The 22,398-nt window shown below is 44.8% G+C and overlaps 1 protein-coding gene across 7 annotated transcripts in view; it reads right to left on the reverse strand.

Annotated features, from left to right (window-relative positions):
- ACER2 (alkaline ceramidase 2) overlaps positions 1-22,398 on the reverse strand; it is a 109,885-nt gene that overhangs the window by 76,838 nt on the left and 10,649 nt on the right. For 4 of the 7 annotated variants that reach the window (XR_012332489.1, XR_004526999.2, XM_073806095.1 and 1 more), the window contains exons 4-5: positions 16,808-16,945; positions 7,984-8,121 (exon numbers count right to left, since the gene is read on the reverse strand). Coding sequence is in view for 5 of the 7 variants with exons in the window: in XM_073806095.1 (XP_073662196.1) it covers positions 7,984-8,121; positions 16,808-16,945 (276 nt within the window). In the remaining 2 variants the exon portion in view is untranslated. Of the gene's footprint in view, positions 1-4; positions 4,754-6,954; positions 7,117-7,983; positions 8,122-16,807; positions 16,946-22,398 lie in introns of those variants that run through there. The other 3 variants (XM_073806093.1, XM_033858054.2, XM_073806094.1) reach the window with 3 other exon arrangements.

A 22,398-nucleotide genomic window follows, 5' to 3' on the forward strand; every position in this document is an offset into this window, starting at 1 on the left:
CGTATTCACAGAAAATACCACTTATAGCTTTAATATCAAACATAGCTATCACAGTCAGTTCAAAAAAAGAGCATAAAGTGCAAAAGCTCCATTTCAAAAGGCCTTGAATTACTCCCAAAGTAATGGAGATGAAATGCTACCACAGCCCGTGGGCCTACCACCCATATACAGCACACCCTACATGAAGGACAGAACAAGGTATATATCTGAAAATACTCTATTTGCTCTGATTACATATTGTGGTTGCAAAATCGCCGTAAATCTGGTTTAACATATAGGGAAAGACACAATTCAAACAATTAGTCCCTTAGAGTAGGGGTCATTAAAAAAAAAAAAAAAAACATCTGTAGGAGAAAGATGTCTATAAAATCCATTGAGAATCCCAACCTGGCCCGAGACTCCTCTTTGACCGGCTGGGTCAGCAGGACCCAGGCAAAGAGCTGGCTATTAAAGGTTCCAAGTTCATTTGGGGAAAAGGAGCTATGAGGGGGGCTCTGGCCAGGCAAGCTTCAGCCCTCACCTGTCCCCCAGAGATGGTTCCATGTCAGCCCCGAGGGATACAGAGCCGGGGAAGGATCACATCCCAGTTTTGGAGCCTTCGGTATGGCAGCAGCTCAGGTAAGCATAATGAACTAGTAAGAAGTTTTTACACACCTGAGAAATCCAATAAATAGAAGACGTGATGGTATTTTTACAAAGCCTGTGCTTGATGACCATCAAGGTTAGTCCCCCAACAGAACAACTCTGATCCACAATTCATGTTGTATAGGCACTCTTCAGAAGGACAGGCACAGAGTTCCCCCAAAAGGTAGCCTATTACCAAACAGGTGTAGATATCTCATCCCCAAACACCTGCAATATACTCACTGAAGTGCTTGTTTTACATTATAATAATAAAGGGGAGAAAATATTTTCTAAAAATCATCAAACATTATAAAACAAGAATCATTAACTTAAGTGATCACTTGGTAAATTAATGTTTTTTAATATTCTAAATCCAGTTCCTGCTGGGTATCTCTCTTAGGCAAATTCTAACCAGAACAAATATCTAATAGCCATGCTGAGGAAACGCCGTGACCTAACTCCTAAATGTCAAATCTCCACTTCCCTGAATTATCAGGGGGGAAAAAAAGGATTCTTGATTTCACATCAATTAATGAAATGAGCTATGCACTTTTTTAAAATCTGAAAACATCAAAACCTGTAGAACCATATATTTAACAGCTATTTTCTATGACTTGTCCGTCTAAGTGCAGAAGCATATCAAAAAGCAGAGTTCAGTTCATTATTTCTTAGGGCCCATTCATGTGAGGCTCGATTAAAAGGGAAGGCTCAGTAGTAAGTCTTAGAATCCAGTGATGAACACTCAAGAGCATAGCTAACTCTCTCGTATATCCCAAAACCTGCTCTTCAGGAAAAATATACAACTGGCATTTATATTCCATTCAAGGTACAAGATCGACTGTCAGCTCTAAAAGACATCAATGGACAACTATATTAGGAAAAAAAAGACAAGAAGGAAATATATCAAAATATATTAACAATGGTTGTCCTTGAGCTATAGAAATACACATTACTTTATTTCTTCTCCATCAACTTTTCTTAATATCCCCATTTTCTTTAAAACGCATGTAGTGCTATGAGCACTATGAATACAAATATAAATATGCATGATGCCATAAACCTAACTTAAAGTAAGATTGGTATATTCCTACTCTTTTTAAAATTTTGTTTATTTTATTTATTTATTTTTGTCTGCGTTGGGTCTTCGTTGCTGCACGTGGGCTTTCTCTAGTTGCAGCGAGCCGGGGCTACTCTTCGATGCGGTGCTCGGGCTTCTCATTGCGGTGGCTTCTCTTGTTGAGGAGCACGGGCTCTAGACGCGCGGGCTTCAGTAGTTGTGGCACACAGGCTCAGTAGCTGTGGCACACAGGCTCAGTAGTTGTGGCACACGGGCTTAGTTGCTCCGCAGCATGTGGGATCTTCCTGGACCAGGGCTCGAACCCGTGTCCCCTGCATTGGCAGGCAGATTCTTAACCACTGCGCCACCAGGGAAGCCCTATTCCTACTCTCTTGATTTACCATCCCACGCTGGCAAGCATAGTGATTTCTGTTCAAAAGCAAAGTCTTGTCTTCCTCAAATATACCCCATTCCACACTTTTTTCTCAGTCTTCATCTCATTAAAACCAATCTCTAGAAGGGCATTCTGTTTTTCATAACAAAAGCATTCTCTCCGAAACTTAACTTAGTCATTTGTCTTGTAGGAGAAGCAGAGAAATAGTCCTGTGAGTTAGTGTACTTACTTCCTTACTTCCAGCAGAATCACATTGTATCCCTATTTCCAAAGGTCACTCAGAACCTTCCGGAAGGGCAATGTCAAAGCCTTGGGGGCTGGAGGTGGTGTTTCCCACGGAACACACCCTTCATTTCACAGGGAGAAATGGTCCCTCCTTAATGGTTGGGACAATGCTCCCATCACTGAGGGGCTTTCAAGACAGAAATTAAACCTCACACACACACAAAACATTTCCTACACCCTCTGCTTCTCCTTATTTACTTTTTCCCACTAAAAGAGCTGGGCTTAGAATACAACAAACTCCCTACCTGGAGCATTTTTATATTGCAGGATGGAGGAGATGAGAATCCGTGCCTGGTGGGTCAATCTGGATGGTCTGACGTTTCCCTTTAAAGAAAATTCTAGACTTGAAACCCAAAAGACTTAAGAGCAGTTTTTCCAATTCTGTTCCACAAGCCACCTAGGTCTCAAATGGGTACATTAAAGATTCCGAGTATCTAATTCAAATACCGTTTTTTAAACTATAATAAAGCAACATGTACACTCATTCAATACCAAATTTTTCTACCTTGGAAACGACCAATTTGTTAATTTCCATTTTCACTGTCTTTTATATTATTCACGAAGTGCTGTAAGTTCAACCTCGAAATAAATTTAAGCTAATAAAATACAAATTATTTCACATATTAGGTCTCCATAAAGATTTCTTACTGCAAACAGGGTTCTGCTGCTAAAATAATTTGAAAACCACAGAAGTAGAATAAAGTCACTCATTTCTAAAGTCTAAATTCAGTTGCTTCTTGGACTTTTCGCCTGCAATTCTGTGCAAACTTTAACCAGAGTACGACTTCCCGGACAAGCCAAAAACTGCTACTGCCCAACTCTTAAATACTTAGGACAGTGACATGATTCCCATCCACACAAGAAGGACACATCTGTTCTGCCCTCTCCCGTGATGGAATGTTGCAAAGCAAGAGATGCCTGAGTTAGAATGAGTATCCCTGAGGTCACGAATTCCCACCTCGCACCTTGAAGACATATGCGGAGTCTCCCATTCAGCCCAGTGAAGAGGACAGCAGTTGCAGCCAGTGTCACTTTAGGTGAGAACTCAGAAGGCAAGAGATTTGCCCTGCTGCACCCAAAGCAGCCAGTGTGTAGTTAAGGCCAGCACTTAAGAAAAGCACGTGGTCAAACGCCGGCGCGGAGAAACCATAGGAAGCACCTCATACTGTGAGGATACCGAGTGTAATTCCCACAGTAAATATCAAAGACAGAAGCGGCAAGATTCTTGAGGATAATTTCCGGAATAGGACAGCATACAGGAGGCTTCCAATGAGAACAACTTCTAAAATTTCATGTTTGCTCCAGTTTGAACCAGGACCCCTACCACGATTGTCACAGGCCGTTGGCAATGTCACAGAGGTCAAGCAGTAAAGGGGTGGGTCTCTGCATGGAACGCTCACACCACTCACACCGTAGCTAGTCTTCTCTTTGTGTGTTGGAGCGTACTGGGCTGAGGGGCGGGGACCGTGTCAGCATTTAAAACTTGCGCTTATCTTCAAGAACGGCGCAAAGTGGAGTGTCATTTTTGGCATACACGGAGGGTTTTTCTTGTTAGCTTCACCCTGATCTGAAGTCAAGTTCCCATCTCTCAGAAGAGGTAGCAGGAAAAGGATGCACACATGTATGTAAACCCTGGGTTACGGAGAGATGCAAGGGGGGAAACCAGCCTCCTTAGCCGCGAGCCCTGTGTGTGTTCCATTTGTTTGCTTTCGTTTCAGGACAGTTTCCCCAAATGAAAATCTCTGGCCTCTTCCATCATACAGTCAGAGGGTCTTGTCGGGCGCAGGATTTGTCTGTCAAGGGAGGCTCCGCTCCGAGAGCACATGGGAACGGTGGGATCTGGAGCAAACCCTCACCAGGAAGCGAGGCGTGTGCAGCGCTGGGTCCCCCACGGGACGGCTCTGCCATCACCATAAAGGACGCAGCCCAATGAGCACTGCAGCTGGAGGTGACACTGAGAAGACACACCTAGTGCCCCTCGGCCCTCTACTTCCCATCTTTGGGAAAGGGGAAGACACCCGCTGCTCCCCAGGCACCGTGGAGTCCTGGCGGTCCACAGACACACTAGTTAGAACCCAAGGGCACTGAATTTTTAAAAGACAGACCCCACCCCCGACTCTGCGAACCCCGCTGGCTGTCTCTGCTGGGAGATGAAGTTTAGGTGCGTGAGAGAAGATAAGCAGAGAGGCCAGCCACTGCCTCGCCATCACGTGATCTTGACGGGTGATTTCTTGTTGGCGCACAGAAGGGACACGTAGGGGACACCGATGAAGGCCCATCTCTCGCTGGGCCAAAACTTGATGACGGGGCCTTGCTCGGGTATCTCGGAGGCAGCATCAAAGTAGGCGAAGCACACGCAGCCCAGGTAGGCGGCCAGGCAGATGAGGATGTGCCTGCGATGGAGACGTGGCGGCGTGAGAACTGAGAGAACCCGACGCAAGTGAGACTGTGCTGGGTTTAGCCCGTTCCTCCCTCCGGCTAACCTGCCTCTCCTGGATGCAAAGACAGGCAGGGGCCTCCTTTAATTAAGAAGGCCCAACAATCCCTGGAATAGCAGAAGAATGGTAACTCCTGAGCCAACAAAGCCTCTTTTGGAATGTTCTAAAACATTCCAGCTTGATAACAGGAAAAACCTGCAAATGCCTTTGGGGCTCAGCCGACCGAGGCCCCAGGATTTAAAACAGAGGCACTAATATGATATCACTTATATGCAGAATCTTAAACAAACAAACAAAAAGAACTTATTCACAAAACAGAAACAGACTCACAGACTTAGAGAACGGAACATTTGGTTCCCAGGGAGGAAGAAGTGGGGGAAGGACAGACTGGGAGTTGGGATTGACATGTAAATAAACTGATGAATGAATTAAACTAAAAAAACAAAATAAATAAAACAGAGGCACTAAGGAAATAACCGATGAGCATGTGGAACTAGTGCCCCCACCCTTCTAGCTTTAATAATCGGCTGTACACATCTGACGCCCTTCATCAGGAATAATTTTATACTGATTCACCTGCTTTTGCACTTTAGTAAGGGAACTCTTTTTTATTACTATTATTAAATTCACTGTGCCTGTAAAAAGTTTTCATATTGATCTTTATCATGCAAGGGACCATTTAAAGGCATGTAATCCTACTTTTGTACCTTATGCTGAAACTTAACTCGATGAATTAAAGACTTAAAATACATTTAAAGACAATTAAAGAAAATATTTTTATAAACTTTGGTGGGGGAAGCCTTTCTTAGAATGACACAAAGTTCAGAAACCCTAAAGGGAATGGCGGTGAGAGCCACATGCAATGCACGTCTCTACATTTAAAAACGCATGGAATAAAGATGGCTGTAAGAGTACTACCAGTTTGCTTAGTTGAGAACAGTGTCATTTAAGGGATGTCACAGTCACACTGTAATGCATACAGAAGGGAGAGGAAAAAAAAAAAAACCTAAAGGAAAAGACTGACAGATGTGAGAACATGAAAATTTTAAACCAGTATGACACAAAATATAATTAACATACTGAAAGGTAAATGGGAAACTGGGGGTAAATATTTGCACCATGTGACAAAGAATTAAAAATCCCTATCTTACAAAGAATCAAAAGACTAATCATCTCATAGGGTGTCTGGGATTAGCTTTAAATAATCCGGGTGTGGGTGGGTAGTGGGTGAAGGTGGCATGAATGAGATTGGCCTCACGTAGATACTACTGAAGCTAAGTGTTGCCTACCTGGGGGTCCCATGTATTATTCTCTGTACTTTTGAAAATGTTGCAAGTGTGCCCAATAAATGGCCTATAGGTAGTAAACAGTAATGACTGTCTCCTATGTGTCAGGCACTAGGTGCTGGATATAAACTTTTAAAAATGGAAACACTCCACAGGGATGATAAAGAAACTTAAAAGGCACATTTCAAAAGAGGAAAGATATAGTAATTTTACATTTGAAAAGATGCCCAACAAAATACTAATTTTTTAAAAAGACATGAAAATAAAATCTTTTCAGGTTAACAAAGACTTTTTTTTAAAGTTACTAATATCCAGTATATGTGAAAGTGTATCTTACAGATACACTTTTACTATCTTACAGATTTTAGTAAAAAGTGTTAGTTGATATAGTATCTCTGGATTTGGCAACATATTATAATTTAACCTAAGGACACAATTCAGGCATATGAACAAATACAGATGTTCATTACCGATTATTTGTAAAAGCGGAAAGTTAGAAATAACCTAAGTATCCATTAATAGAGAGGTTGGTAAATGAATTATAAAGCATCCATATTGTGAGGTATTAACTGGACACAAAAACTGCTGAAGATAATATAAACGCACTGGTAAGGAAAGCTGTCTATGATCTAATATGTAGTTTAAACAACAAAAGAAGGACCAATATGCATCATGTATAGAATGATGTTATTTTTGCTTTTAAAAGGAGAATTAGAGAACTATGTATATAAAGCACCTGGAAGGATGCACTTCAGGCTGTTAACAATTGTTCTCTCTCTTTGGTGGACAGAATTATGAAAGTCTCTCTTTCTATACTTACCTATTGTTTAAATTTGTTATAATAAATAAATATGTCACTTTACAACTGGATGAAAAAATGGTTCAACTTTGTTTTTGTTTTTATTTTGAGGCCACACCACACAGCACGTGCGATCTTAGTTCCCTGACCAGGGATCAAACCTGCGCCCCCTGCAGTGGACGCACAGAGTCTTAACCACTGGACCACAGGGGAAGTCTCAGAAAATGGTTCAACTTTGGGGGAAAAAAAAAAAAAACAACCTCAGAAAGTACACCAAATTTAGAAACAAATTAAGTTGGAATCCAAGTTATTACAGTCGACTTTTTGAATTTTACTTAAATCACTGTATGATAAGGGAGCTTGGATCGATTAAAAACGTATCTTCAGTGAGATCCCATTTACACAGGTGGATACATTTATCAAAATTTACCAGACTACACAGTTAAAACCTGTGCATCTGATCATTCCCAGGAAGAAAACCACTGGATTTCCTCCCCAGCTTTCTGAGTACGGGATTCTGCGTGCTGTTCTGTAGCTTTCTTTTTCTTAAGTGTATCCTGAGCCTTCTAAGCTGTAGATGCTCCAATTCCCCATTACTGAGCTCCTAGACTGGTTTGTTGTCACCAGGTGGGTGACCCTGAACAAAGCCAAAGACACTGTCCCTAGGTGACCTGTGAGGCCCAGGCTGGTCACTCAGGCTCAAAAGGCGTGCTTGGTTCCTATTCAGGACCGTCCTATCCCCACATCACATCTGTCCCAAGCCTTCACCACCTTCCCCCACCCTGGAGATCTAGCTAGAGCTCAGGTTACGGATTCAAGTTCCGAGCTCCTTTCTGCTTTAATAATGGAACTAGAGGTGAGAGACCACAGACGTGAAGCACAGACAATTAGGTCTGTTTGTTCCGGCTAAGCCTGCTCCCTGGAGCTGTTTCTGCTTTTTCTATCGCTTCTGAAATGTCTGACAGTCTACTTGAGGAGAGGAGGCACCCAGGCTCAGCTCTGTCCCCTGTGTACATCTGCGCTCCGCGCAGGGAGAACGGAGTGACAGCGAGGGTAGACCCTGCCTGGTGACCACCCACCCCACCACGAGCGGGGCTCACCACACGCAGTGCAGGTAGGGAAAGTGGAAGGACGACAGCAGCTCACAGAAGGCCCGGTCACTGATCCAGCAGAAGAGGGCGAGGGTCCACCAGAGGCCCGAGAAGAGACCCAGCTTAAAAACACGCACGTTGTCACACCTGCCCGGGGATGCAGAGAACAGCTTGTGTCAGTCCTGGCTCCTGTTACCTTGCTGGCCACTTCTTCTCTGCTTCCTCTTGCCTCCCTGGCCCCTTGGCACCGGGGTTCCCACCCAACGCCCCGTCACACGCGCTCACGGATGTAAACACCGTATGTACCCTGATGGCTCAAAAAGCCACACTCCTCACCGAGGCCTCTCCTTGACTCCAGACTTAACAAACCACATGTCACATTCTTGACATGTCCACCCGGTGCCCAGTGTTGATCTAAAGTTTACACGTCCACAACGTACTCCTAAATCCTTCCTTCTGCCCAATGCCCGTCCTTCTCCCAGCCCTCTCAGGAAGAGGTCACTCTGTGCTTTCAGGACCTCAGGCCAAGAATTGTGGAGTCCTTGTTCTCTTTCTCACCCACCCCACATCCAATCCATCAGCCCCTCAATATATATGCAAAATCTGACCTCTTTCCATCACGTCCACCTGGGTCCAAGCCACCATCATCTCCTGCCTGAGTTACAGCCACTGCCTCCATCCAACCCCGCTCCTACAGTCACCTCTCAACACCCTGCCCAAAAGCCTCCGACTGCTTCCCTTCTCCCAGAGGGCAAGCCAAAGTGCTCACGGAGGCCACGAGGCCCCAGTGTGCTGGCTTCTCCTCTGTGCTCCACCCCCGTCCTCCATACTCTGCCCCTCACTGCCTCTGCTCATCAAACCCCCCAGGGACCTCTGCCATTCCTCCAAAATCCTGGGCACATTCCCCCAGGCCTTAGCACTTGCCGTTCCTGCCACCTGGAATGCTGTTCCCAGATATACACGCGGCTCGCCACCTCCAAGTCTTCGCTCAGATGTCACTCAGTGAGCCCTCTGCTGAGCACTGTTCCTAACAATCGCACCACCTGTTTCTACCCCCTAAGTGACCCTCGCGATCACCTTCCTCCCTCCTCTAGTTCTCTCTGTAGCGACTACAGCCCCGCTGACATCCTCCGTGTTTTCCTTATATATTTAAGACCTATCTCCTACCAGCAGGTAAGCTGCTCACTGCTGCACCTCCAGCCCCTGGGACAGCGCCAGGCACATAGGAGACTCACAGCACTCCTGAACGTACGCTGGAACAAAAGGGTTTCTGAAATAAACCCCAACAGCTCAAAGGAAATTTCAGCTGCCGTTCTCTTTCCTTGTCACCAAATGGCTCGCGAAGTGGGTGACTTCTATTCCTAGGGAGAAATGCCCAGAGGGTCCTCCGAACCCTCCCTCAGGGTCTCTTTCCCTTAAAGGACTGCTCCCCGGTCAGTCAAGCTCGCTCACTCTCAGGGTCAGCACTGGTTCATATTTGTTGAACGAGTAGACGGTGTCAGAAGCCTGACTTGCTGAGACCTTTCCCAGCTGCCTGACAGAAACATGAGTAAAAGTGGCAGTGAAAACGGGATGGACAGCAGGCTCAGAGAGACCCGCTCAAAAAACAAACTGAGAAACCCTGTCGGTAGGAGGGCTAAATGCACCACCTGAAAAAATTTTTGAAAGAATTAATAGAGCCCATGACGTAAGCAGTGAGTACTTTCTAGTTTAGTGACGAAAACAGAGATGAACAATTTCCATTTTCCCTCTTCTCTTCAGCACACTCTCCTCTGAATGGCTCACCCTTGGACCCGCGGCCCCTCTCCCAGAGCCCTGTCCCCTCACTCCGCCCATTTTTCTCCACCCTGCAGGTCTCAGCTTCAAGGGCACTTTCTCAAATAGACTTTCTCTGACAGCCCAAGTACCATCGAACTCCCCCATCACATTCTCTCCTGGGGCCCTGCCATCTTCCCTCATAACATGCATCACAAGCTGAGAGTGTGTATTTGTTTAAGTGTTTGTTAATACCTAGTATCCGCCTAGACTGTAAGACCAGTGAGCGCAGGAACTAGGCCTACTCTTTTACTAATGTATATCCAGCATCTAGCAACAGTGCCTGGTCCAGAATAAGCACACTTAAAAAGAAGCCTTGCTCCATGAACAGATAAAACTGTCCTTCACTTCTTTATTTTAACTGCCTCCTAGTGATCTGATCAGAACATTTTTTTAGATTAAAAAAACAAAACAGTGACAATATTGATTGGGTACCAAATTCTCAGAATCCACACCAGGCACTGTACAAGGCAAAATAAGCAGGCCTGGGCTTCCCTGGCGGTGCAGTGGTTAAGAATCTGCCTGCCAATGCAGGAGACATGGGTTCGAGCCTGGGTCTGGGAAGATCCCACATGCCGCGGAGCAACTAAGCTCGTGTGCCCCAACTACTGAGCCTGCGCTCGAGGGCCCATGAGCCACAACTACTGAGCCCACGTACCACAACTACTGAAGCCCGCACGCCTAGAGCCCGTGCTGTGCAGCAAGAGAAGCCACCACAATGAGAAGCCCGCGCACCACAGCGAAGCTCGCGGCAACCAGAGAAAAGCCTGCATGCAGCCACGAAGACCCAACGCAGCCAAAAGTAAAATAAAAATTTATAAAAAAAAATAATAATAAACAGGCCTCTTGCCATGTTAAAAGGTAAAATGAAAACTAACAAAAACAAGCATCAACAAATATGTAGACAGTAAGCCTGGTATAACAGGAACTATGTAAGCTCAATTTAACTAAACCTAGGCTTCCTATCTGGCTTAAGGGCCACACCAGCACAGAGAGCTGCAGATGCAGTGTACGTGGCAAGAGAGGCTGAAAGGCAGGTGGTCACGGAAGAGGCGGGGCGGGGCTGACACTTGTGAAGCAGGGAGGAAAAACAAAGTCCTGCAGAGTCAGGAACTCAGGGCACCTGGTACTGACCCTTTCTCTGCTTCTAGAGACACAGGTCCTGCTGTACACCACTAACAAGGTCTACGTGAACTTGAGGCTTGCCCAAACCTGCGCTTCGTCAGGTTTTATCCCCACTTTTCAGGGCTTATAACACAATGTCAATGTAAGGTTAAACGGGAAAAGCAGGACACAAGTCATATATATACACACATATGTATCAGGACCCTATTTTACGATAGAAAAACTGAGAGGACGGCTGTCGTTTCTTCTCTTCTTGACCCTCTGTTGTGCTCTCAAGGTTTTCCTTAACAATAAATTCACTCCTATAATCAGAAAAAGTCTATTTCAAAATATTCTCAACACAGCTGAGTCACTTGGTGATGTGACAACACAAATGCCAGTCACTGTCAGGTCATGACCCCCAGACATAAGAACATTTTGTTTCCTCCTGGTCTGAGAGAAGGTTTAATAAGGACAATGAATGTATGAAAAGACTAGAAACAAGCTCTAGGAATGAGGCTAATGAGAAATGGAAAGCTAAAAAACAGCCCCTCCCCTATCTGTTCTGAGCAGAGGGAGGTGGGATGAGGAACATTTAGCTGAGACATGACAGATCATTGCTGATGACAAGCAGGGAACACTCTGGAAGGACATGACAAGAGCGACAGGGTATCTTCTTGCTGGGGATGTTATCAAAGCAGGCCAACAAGCATCTTCTCTTTCCTCTCCGGGACTTGAGTGGGAAGTGTGACACAGCAGTGTACAGGGTCCTCGTCCCTGCCCACGTGGAGTTACGTCAAGCAGAGGAGACAGACATTGAGCAAAACAACAGCACGAATACTTTTTAAATTACAACCAAGACGGGGGCCATAAAGGAGAAGTATGGGATGCTCTGAGAGCATATAAATGGTTGAGCCCAAACCTGAAGGATGAGCAGAAATGAACCAAGCAAGAGGGTCAGAAAGAAGGGACAGCATGCACCCAGACCTGGAGCCGGGAGGAGCCAGGCCCCCTTGGGGACACGGAAGGTCAGAATGGCTGGAGGACAGAATGTAAGGGGAGCTTTGTGGGGGAGAGATCCACAGGCAGGGACCACGTGGAGGATTTTGAACTTTAACCTAATTGTGATGCCAACCAATAGAAAAATAATGATGATCAGATGAGATGACTGGAGAAGGAAGAGGAAGCCAGACCTCCGGCTTGAGCAAATGGGTAAATGGTGCTCTAATTTACTGAGGCTGGAAATATTAAGAGAGCCAGAACTGGAAAGGGAGATCAGGAATCTGGGTTTGGATAAGTTGGATTTGAGATGCCTGTGACACGTGGAGTTGGAGAGGTCAGGCAGGCAGCTAGATACACAGTGGTGGAGTAGAAGGAAGGACTGGGTTAGAGCCATTTGCATACATACAGGAATTAAAGCCATGGAGTAGACGAGAGGTTGTAGGGGGAAATATAGTGGGAGAAAAGCAGAGAGGTGAGGGTGTACCTTATGGGGTCCCTACATGGACAGGTGCATAGAAAAGAAGGAGCTTACAAGAGGGGCTTGAGAGGACCTGCCGCAGAGTTGGTAGAAACTCAGGAGGGCGTGGTGTCATAGGAATCACGGGAAAGAATGTTCCAAGGATGAGGGGGTGAATTGTGCAGAGAGCTGAGATTCAGGAGGACAGAAAAATGACCATTGGATGCACAACCAAGAGGGTTTGGGTATTGAAGTGGGGACAGAAGCCAGATTGGAGTGGCCTGAAGACTAAATAAGAGGTGATGGATGGAGACAATTTTATTTATTTATTTGTGTGTGTGTGTGTGTGTGTGTGTGTGTGTGTGTGTGGCCACGCCACACGGCTTACAGGATCTTAGTTCCTCCACCAGGGATTGAACCCGGGCCACAGCCGTGAAAGCTCCGAGTGCTAACCACTGGACCGGCCAGGGAATTCCCTGGAGACAACTTTTAAATAAGGGTGGCTGTGACAGACAGGAGAGAGAAAGGGTGAGGGCTGGAGACAGATGTGACTGAGTCCAGGTTTGGGTGTTAGAGAAGATGGGGGAGATTCAAATACGGCTGCAGGCTAATGGGATGGATCCTTTGGAGAGGGAGGGATGACACAGTAGACAACTTACGGGGGTAAACTAAGCATGGGAGAAGAGGGAATTATCAAGGGGCAGAAAGGCTGACCCTAGGTGGAAGCGGGGATGCTTCCCATGATACGGCAATTTGCTAATGTCGTGATGAAGACCAATTAGCAGCAGTGAGGACTAGCTTTTTAGGGGCCAAGATTTTAAGTATGGAACAGAAATTATTTCCTCTGTAGTTACTTGCAAAGGTTGGAATATTAAAGAAAGATATGTTTCCCTGCTTAAAGATCACAGTTGTGAAGCAGAATTTAAACCTTAAAAGCATCTGCCCTAACCACTTGTCTTTCATTTGCTCTTGTTTAGGTAATATGAATTTAAAAGTTGCCCTTTCCTTAGCTATTTTTTAACAAAATTATAGACTAAAACAGATGATTAGACTCAGGAGTTAAAGTGACAACAAGATTGCAATGAATTCTCAAGAAACATAGCTAAGTGCAGAACATTCGATTGACTTCAAGCCTAACAGCAGGCAGCATCACTGGACTGACTGCTACAAATCCATCCAGATGTCTTATAGGCAATTTATCGGGTTGGCCAAAAAGTGCCTTCAGTTTTTAAGTAAAAATAAAAGACACATTCTTCATTTTCACCCAGAACTTTATTGAACGTATTCACCCTTTTGTTCCACTACCTTCTGCCATTTTTCAGGCAACTTCATAATTCCACTTTCGCAAAATGTTTTATCTTTTTGAGCACCTGTTCCAGGTGCCTTTTACAGTCTTCCAGGGAATTGAAATTTTTTCCAGTAAGAGAATTTTGTAAAGACCAAAATAAATGGAAATCTAAATAGACGTTTCTCCAAAGAAAACATACAGATGGCCAAAAAGCACATGAAAAGATGCTCAACATCACTAATTATCAAAAAAAAAAATGCAAATCAGAACTACAGTGAGGTATCACCTGACAGCAGTCAGAATGGCCATCATCAAAAAGTCTACAAACAATAAATGCTGGAGAGGGTGTGGAGAAAAGGGAACACTCTTGCACTCTTGGTGGGAATGTAAATTGATACAGGCACTATGGAGAACAGTATGGAGGTTCCTCACAAAACTAAAAATAGAACTACCATATGACCCAGCAATCCCACTACTGGGCATATACCCTGAGAAAACCATAATTCAAAAAGAATCATGTACCACAATGTTCACTGCAGCTCTATTTACAATAGCCAGGGCGTGGAAGCAACCTAAGTGTCCATCGACAGATGATTGGATAAAGAAGATGTGGCACATATATACAATGGAATATTACTCAGCCAAAACTTTTAATCTTTTTGAGCAAAGAAGTGTTCCAGATGCCTTTTACAGTCTTCCAGGGAAATGAAAATTCTTGTTAGGAGAAGTTTGCGAAGACCGAAATAAATGGAAATCCGAAGGTGCAACGTCTGGTGAATACGATGGATGAATCAGAACTTCCCAGCCAAGCTGTAACAGTTTTTGCCTGGTCATCAAAGAAACATGCGGTCTTGCGTTATCCTGATGGAAGATTATGCGTTTTCTGTTGATTAATTCCGGATGCTTTTCGCCGAGCGCTGCTTTCAGTTGGTCTAACTGGGAGCAGTATCTGTTGGAATTAATCGTTTGGTTTTCCAGAAGGAGCTCATAATACGGGACTCCCTTCCAATCCCACCATATACACAACATCACCTTCTTTGGATGAAGGTGTGGTTGGTCGTGGTTCATTTCGCTTGCCCCACGATCTCTCCCATTCCACATTATTGTACAGCATCCACTGTTCATTGCCCGTCACGATTTGATTTAAAAATGGAAGGTTTTCATTACATTTAAGCAGAGAATAGCATGCAGAAATACGGTCAAGAAGGTTTTTCTCGCTTAACTTACGTGGAACCCAAACATCAAAGCCATGAACGTAACCAAGCTGGTGCAAATGATTTTCAACGCTTGATTTGGATATTTTGAGTATGTCGGCTGTCTCCCTCATGGTATAACGTTGACTGTTCTCCATTAACGTCTCGATTTGATCACTATCAACTTCACCTGGTGTACCCGACCAGGGAGCATCATCCAGTGAGAAATCTCCAGAACGAAACTTCACAAACCCTTTTGACATGTTCGATCAGTCACAGCACCTTCTCCATACACTGCACAAATCTTTTCTTGCATTTTGGTTGCATTTTTACCTTTCTTGAAATAATAAAGCATAGTCAGCCAAAAATGTTGCTTTTTTTCCTCCATCTTCAATATTAAAATGGCCACAAAAATTCACCAATTTTAATAAGTCCTTTTTTAAATTTCTTTTTGGCTGCATTGGGTCTTGGCTGCTGTGCACAGGCTTTCTCTAGTTACGGCGTGCGGGGACTACTCTTCGTTGCGGTGCGCGGGCTTCTCATTGCGGTGGCTTCTCTTGTTGCAGAACACGGGATCTAGGCGCACGGGCTTCAGTAGTTGTGGTTCACAGGCTCTAGAGCGCAGGCTCAGCAGTTGTGGCACACAGCCTCAGTAGTTGTGGCGCACGGGCTTAGCTGCTCCGCAGCATGTGGGATCTTCCCGGACCAGGGCTCAAACCTGCATCCTCCGCATTGGCAGGTGGATTCTTAACCACTGCGCCACCAGGGAAGTCCCGATAAGTGGTTTTTTTAAATGCACGCTAATATGACAGCTGTCACATACGATCTAACAAAATTGTTTTGAATGAAGTTAAAGACAACTAAGTACTACTAGAGCCATCTTATGGAAAAAAACGAATGAAACTTTCGGCCAACCCAATAATTGTTTTCCAAAGAGTTTTAAGATCTGTTAGTGTTCTGGAGTTTTAAGATGTGTTAGTGTTCTGAAATGGGTCTCTTACTTCCCAGGTCTGTGAAGGCTACTCAAAGCCGACAAGACAAAACAAGACAAGACAGGGCAGAGTCCTTCCACTGCCAGCCAGCAAGTTTAAATACCTCTTCAACCACCTCTGTCCCTACCTGGTATTGCTAATAATCAAAACAACATACAGAGACAAAGCATTGGCAGGAAATATATACATGTCTCCACTCAAAACAAAGACTGAGAGAAAGCTTATAACACATTACACAGAGAAACTCTCACTAAGGTAGATAAATGTAAGACTTCAATTAAGAGCATCTATGTCCATGACCAAGAGTCATGAATTAAAATGGATGTCTACAAGTGAGTGCAGAGAAAAAGAAGCATTTTCAAAGAGTATTACAATAAGGGCAGTGGCTGAGTTGTGTTTTAATTGGGGCTGAATAAGACAGTCATAAACGCACAAGAGCTAAACTAAAATGTTTCTGGATATCAACCTGAACTCTGCACATACAACTTCCCACAAGAAAATGCTTATGCAAACAGCAAAGGCTTTACCTGATAGACTGTAAGAAACTAGGCCTCAGAGAAAGGAGCAGTGCTGCTTTGTATATAGACATTCATTTCTTTTTCCTTCTGTATGTAAATGCAATAGCCTCTCTAGGACTTTGCTTTCCTCCTTATTCGTGTCACATGAGCACATCTATTCTCCTTTCTACAGAATTACCTCTAGGCAGCTTGGTCTAGGCACTCACCAGGTCCTTGAGATGTTTCCTCCTAAGCTAGTTTCGAACCATTGGGATGCATTGCATACACTGCTCCCCTCTTTCTGAAAATGAGATCATTAACATTTTGAACCAAACCAGGCAACTTGATGCTAATCCAAAAGTCAGGAACTACTCTTTGTGAGGGGTATCTCCTCTTCCACATTCAAGGGCAGTAAAAGAACCAGGAGCTGGTTTGCTCCTACCCCAGGGACAGCCTCAGGGCCAGGCAGGAAGACCTGCACCCACCTCCTTAGCTCAGCAACGAGCAGCGCCGTGCAAGGAACCCCCAGGGTCATCAGAGAGATGTTGTTGATGGCAGGCTTGACAAACGCCAGGCACGTTGTAACTGCAGACAGGACGCAGACCACCGCCTTGAACCTGCCCCTGCATGGGTGAAAGCAAACCAAATCCATTAGCAAAGGAGGTCGTGTTGGTTTGTTGAATGCTGGCAAAGTACGGGCACTGCTGATGGGAGTGCAAGCTCAAAGACATTCCACACTGAGTACCAGGAACGTAAAAAACCATTCTCGTGCACTGGCTCAGTGATTCTAGGAATTTATCCTCAGGAAACAGTAAGAAATTTTCAAAATATTTAGCCATGAAAATGGTAAAATTAAAATCAACCTAAATCCCTAAGGGTGAGATATGAATACTTGATTTTTTTTTAGCGGCATTTCTCTGTATGTTTTTTTCAGATGTTTTACAGCATGATTGGGCAAACTCTCTCTGTAAAGGGTCAGATAGTAAATATTTTAGGTTTTGCAGGTCACAAGGTCTCTGCCTCAGCTACTCAACTCTGCCACTGTGGACAGCAAGTAAGCAAATGGGCATGGCTATGCACCAATAAAACTTGATTTGCAAAAACAGGCAAGGGGCCCATCTGGCCGAAGAACATAGTCTGCCAACCCCTGTTCTACAAGGTGAACATGTATGACCTTTATCAGAAAAACAGAGACCATTTACAAACCATAAAACTTCCTAGATTAAAAGAAAAAAATGCGCTATGTGTCTAGCACACAAAAGTCTAAAATTCTAGCGTCTATATTTACTGACAATCCAGTCTAGTATGCATTGGAATTTTGTGTTAGGTTTTCGACATGACAAATCTTAGAAAAATAATGCATACCATCCTTACACCCTTCAGTGAAGGTGCTTTCGGTAGCAAGATCTAGAAGTGGCGACGTGACCCTGGACATGCTCCTTCTTCCCTCCCTGGGACTCCGTTTCCTTATCTACAAATTTCCTGTCTAGTCTGGACTAGATCATCTCAAAGGCCATAGCCATGACTGAAATTTAGGGGCACATGATTTTCCTGAAGTTTCTGTTATTCCTCATTAGCACAATTTACTTTGGCCAAGAGCCCTGGAAAGGGTCACAGTTAGGAAGCTAATCTGCATGAAATTCCATTATAAGGAAATCAAAGTGCTTTGAAACCTTCAAAATACAAATGGATCAGGGCTTCCCTGGTGGCGCAGTGGTTGAGAGTCTGCCTGCCGATGCAGGGGATGCGGGTTCATGCCCCGGTCCGGGAAGATCCCACATGCCGCGGAGCGGCTGGGCCCGTGAGCCATGGCCGCTGAGGCTGCGCATCCGGAGCCTGTGCTCCGCAGCGGGAAGGGCCGCAATGGTGAGAGGCCCACGTACCAGAAAACAAAACAAACAAACAAAAAAACAAATGGATCTCTTAAAGAGGAACACCACTTATCATCAAGGCACAGGAAATCATTGATCAAGCTGCCAACATTCTGACTGGAATGAACAGGAATTGTAGCCCTGAACTCCGACCAGAGGGAAAATATATGTATATGGGAAAGGATCCAGGCAGCAAATCCTCAGGAGAACCGTGTTCTTTTCCTGGCCTTGCCGGCATCCTTCAGCTACCGGATAAAAGTCTGCGACTCAGCCTGAGGACGGCAGCGTGACAGGCCCCAGCCCTGAGCATGCGCAGGGCCCTTGGGGACCCACGGTAACTCTGTTACCGGGTTTGAGGTTCTGTGACACGTCAAGGCTTTTTTGCCTTTTAGGCTGCATAAACACATAATCAGATACTTCCAAATTGCATCATCTCTCTGTAGCCAATGGTTTAGGACTCAGGCACAGGACACGGAGGGCAACGTGAGACCCACTATGTTCACATTCTGCCTCCATCACTTAGCAGTGCTGGGGTCTTTGGCAAGTCACTAAAACTCCCCAGGCTTCAGGTGTTCCGTATGGAAATCAAGACACTGGCCCCATGGTGTTCATACAAGCATTAAAGCACTCCACACAGAGCCTGGTACATGGTGTGTGCTAATAAAATCCATTATTTCTGTTATCATGACCATCCTTTGAGAAGAAATGTTATTTTACATAACATCATTGTTGATAATATCACACGCAGGGAAAAGCTGACTGAGCTGGTGCTGCAATCAGCAAAGGCTCTATATAGTTCTGCCGAAGAGTTCAAAGGCAACAAGCTTGACGAAGCACGCTTTTTCTAAGGGGAACGTGGGCAGACACTTCCCTACCACTCCCCAGAGGGTGTGGAGGAATGCACTTCTGGAAGGCAGCTTAACCAATGAGGACATCGTGTGAATGCACGATTCTGCAACCAGCAGAAGTCAACAGAGGTCACCAGCCGACCCCACAGTCACCAGAGGCCCTGGGGATAGACAGAGCTAGAAATAACCCGGAAGCAAGGGGTCCCCATCGGGTGTTTTCTAAACAACCCTTACTGTAGCCTCTGTTCCTGTTTTCAACTTTCCAGCCCATTATGGGCTCAAACTGAACACAAGGTCAGGGAACCCTTAGCACCCCTTCTTCCTGTATTCCCCAAACCAAAATCTAGCAACCAAATACCATCATCGTAATATTATTGTAATAATGCTGTTACTGTTCTTATCATTAGCTACCCTTTAAAGCAATGGTTTTCAGCCCTATCAGGCCCTGAGCTCCTTTTATATCAAATGTTTGGTAATGCCCCCTTTACTCTTCTGAAGTGAAACAGAATTTATGGATGATAAAACCTCCCATCACTGGGGCCACCAAAAACATGTCCTTAAACTTCCCAGATGGCCTGCATGGGATAGAAATGTCCCTGGCTAAGATCCACTGCTTTAAACTCCCCTTTAAGACTAAAATACAACCTATCTAGAACAAGCCCCTGATACTCACAGGACTCCAGCATTTGGTCCTGGAAGGTCCACCCCCGTCATTTTCTAAGGAACTGATACAGCCCAGAGAGTCTGAGATGGAGTCCCCAGGTTATCCAGGCAGAGAGAGAGCAGGACAGGGAAACCTCAGCCTGCAACCTTGCTATTCAGGATTCAAAAATGAACTGGATCATAAAGTGAGGGCTGTCCCTACATTTTGTAGACACAACATCATAAAAACCAAGATAAATTCTTTAGAAAATGGATACAATTAGCCTACAAAAAGCCTTTTTCTCAAAACAAAAATGTCAATTTTTTTTTTAATTTTTTTTTTTTTTTTTGCGGTACGCGGGCCTCTCACTGTTGTGGCCTCTCCCGTTGCGGAGCACAGGCTCCGGACGCGCAGGCTCAGCGGCCATGGCTCACGGGCCCAGCCGCTCCGCGGCATGTGGGATCTTCCCGGACCGGGACACGAACCCGCGTCCCCTGCATCAGCAGGTGGACTCTCAACCACTGTGCCACCAGGGAAGCCCCAAATTATTAATAACTATCAACAGCTGAGTGTATATCCTGACAATTCTTCAGACATTCCAGGCAAGATGAAAGACAGCCCTTTTTTTAAAAATCCCACCACTTACTTCTATTTACATATGAACTTTGATAATTTCCCTGCCGTTCCAGATATCTTTATCTTCAAAACTCTTACCTGTATTAGCCATTCATAAAAACTTCTAGCATTTAGTCTTTACTCTGTAAGAGACACTATATTATACACTTGATATGATTTTCCCGTATATTTCTAACCCCTAAAGTAGATACTCTTACTATCTCCACTTTACAGATGAGCAAAATGAGGTATCAGAGCTTAAAAAAAAAAACTGGATTGTTATTGAAATCCATATTTGTCTGATCCAAAGTCACTTAGTCAACACATTCTCCCCTCTCTTCTCTAGAAATCTCACACTGGAATCACTCCTAATAGGTTTTTAGAAATATTCCAGCAAAGTCTAGATCACTGAAAAAAAAAGTGGGGGGCTGAGGGGAGACAAATCTTAACTATCGTGTAAGTTCAGGCAGTTAAAACACACACTCCCCAGTCTCCAGAATTCCTGGTTTTGACCCGAAATCTTTGGTGTGGCCTGCCATTCCACTGCAGAGCTGCCACCTGTCCCCGCATCATGGGTGGTGAAGCCCACACAGAGGGGTTTGGGCTTCTGGCCTTCTTGCTCTCCCCACCACTGGCAAATTGAAGGCCAACAAATAGAGCTGAAATCCTTATTTACAGTGAGCTATAACACGCACCTTTTCTTTCTTTGCTCGTTAAAATTAGCAATGTTCATTCTCTCCTTCAATTGGTGTGCATAGCTCAGAAATGCTGGGCAGAAATTTCCACGTGCCATTGGTAATAACGAAAGCTAACCTGAAGCACTGACCATGTTCTTAGTACTCTACAGAGTGCTCTGCAGGATCATCTCACAAGAACCCTGAGGTGAACACCATGAATTACCTAATTCTACAGATGAGGAAACAAAGTTGAAGAGTCAAGACAAGTTATACAGTTTGTAAGCAGGGAAGCTAGGAATCAAACCCAGGTGGGTCTCCAAAGCCAAGGATATAGACATATAGGGTGCTCAGTGCCTCCAAAGGACTCTCCCCAAACTGAAGGCAGAGAGTTCACATCTTCAGCAGAGAAAGGCTGCAGAGTGCTGGCGATGGAAGAGTCCCAGGTGGTCACAGACCCCCCCGCCTCAAAATGTGTTTCATTATTAAAGTCGGTAAGTTTTCATTACTACAGCATTGCCCCATTTTCTTCTCTCCTGCACCCACCAAGAGACAAGAAAAGAAAAAGATTCTCTATTATGAACACATTAAAAACTGTCCAGTGGAATTTCAAACCCAGGCCTCCAGAGCACCACAAACAAACAAAAACCCTTATTCCCATTTCGTCAGCTTCTCACTCAGATCCCAAGACTTGAACAATCAGATCTAAGAGCAAAATGGTTCCTCAGCTCTCAACCTAATGCACGTGTGCTAAGGGAAAGCATGGAGGTGACTGGTGGGCACCTTCTGAGACCATAGAAAAGGCCAGAAGGTAAGGGGTGTGTCTCTCAGGCAGAGGCAAAAAGTCCCCACTGGCCAAGCCACTTCGTGCCCCTGCTCGAGTGGCATCTACCTCCACCCCTGCCCTCACCCCTGCCCGACCTCCCAAGGCTTTCTGATTACCCCCCAGTCATTCTCCTGAAGCTGAACAAGGAAACAAGACACACAACTGAAACACAGCAGGTTGGCTTAGGCTCTTTCCGGTTTCTATTCTGGAGAAGGTCTCAGCACGATGGAGAACATATTTCATCTAAGACCAGGAACACCCTCCTTTTCGCTTCTACTTGTAAACAGCTGCTCTCTCTCTCTCTCTCTCTCTCTCATTTTCTGATAAGTAACCTCTTGAGGATACGTCTATCTGCTCAATGGTTATTTAGAGATAATACTATTTAATTCAAATCCTGCTGCCCAGGATGAAGATTGTACAGCTAATCCATTTAAAGTATGTTTTCTTGGGATTCCCTGGTGGTCCAGTGGTTAGGACTCAGTGCTTTCACTGCCGGGGCCCAGGTTCAATCCCTGGTCAGGGAACTAAGATCCTGCCAAGCCATGTGGTGTGGCCAATAAATAAATAAATAAAGTATGTTTTCTCCCTACCTCATTTAA

Source organism: Tursiops truncatus, chromosome 6, assembly GCF_011762595.2.
Source record: "Tursiops truncatus isolate mTurTru1 chromosome 6, mTurTru1.mat.Y, whole genome shotgun sequence".
Classification (NCBI taxonomy): domain Eukaryota; kingdom Metazoa; phylum Chordata; class Mammalia; order Artiodactyla; family Delphinidae; genus Tursiops; species Tursiops truncatus.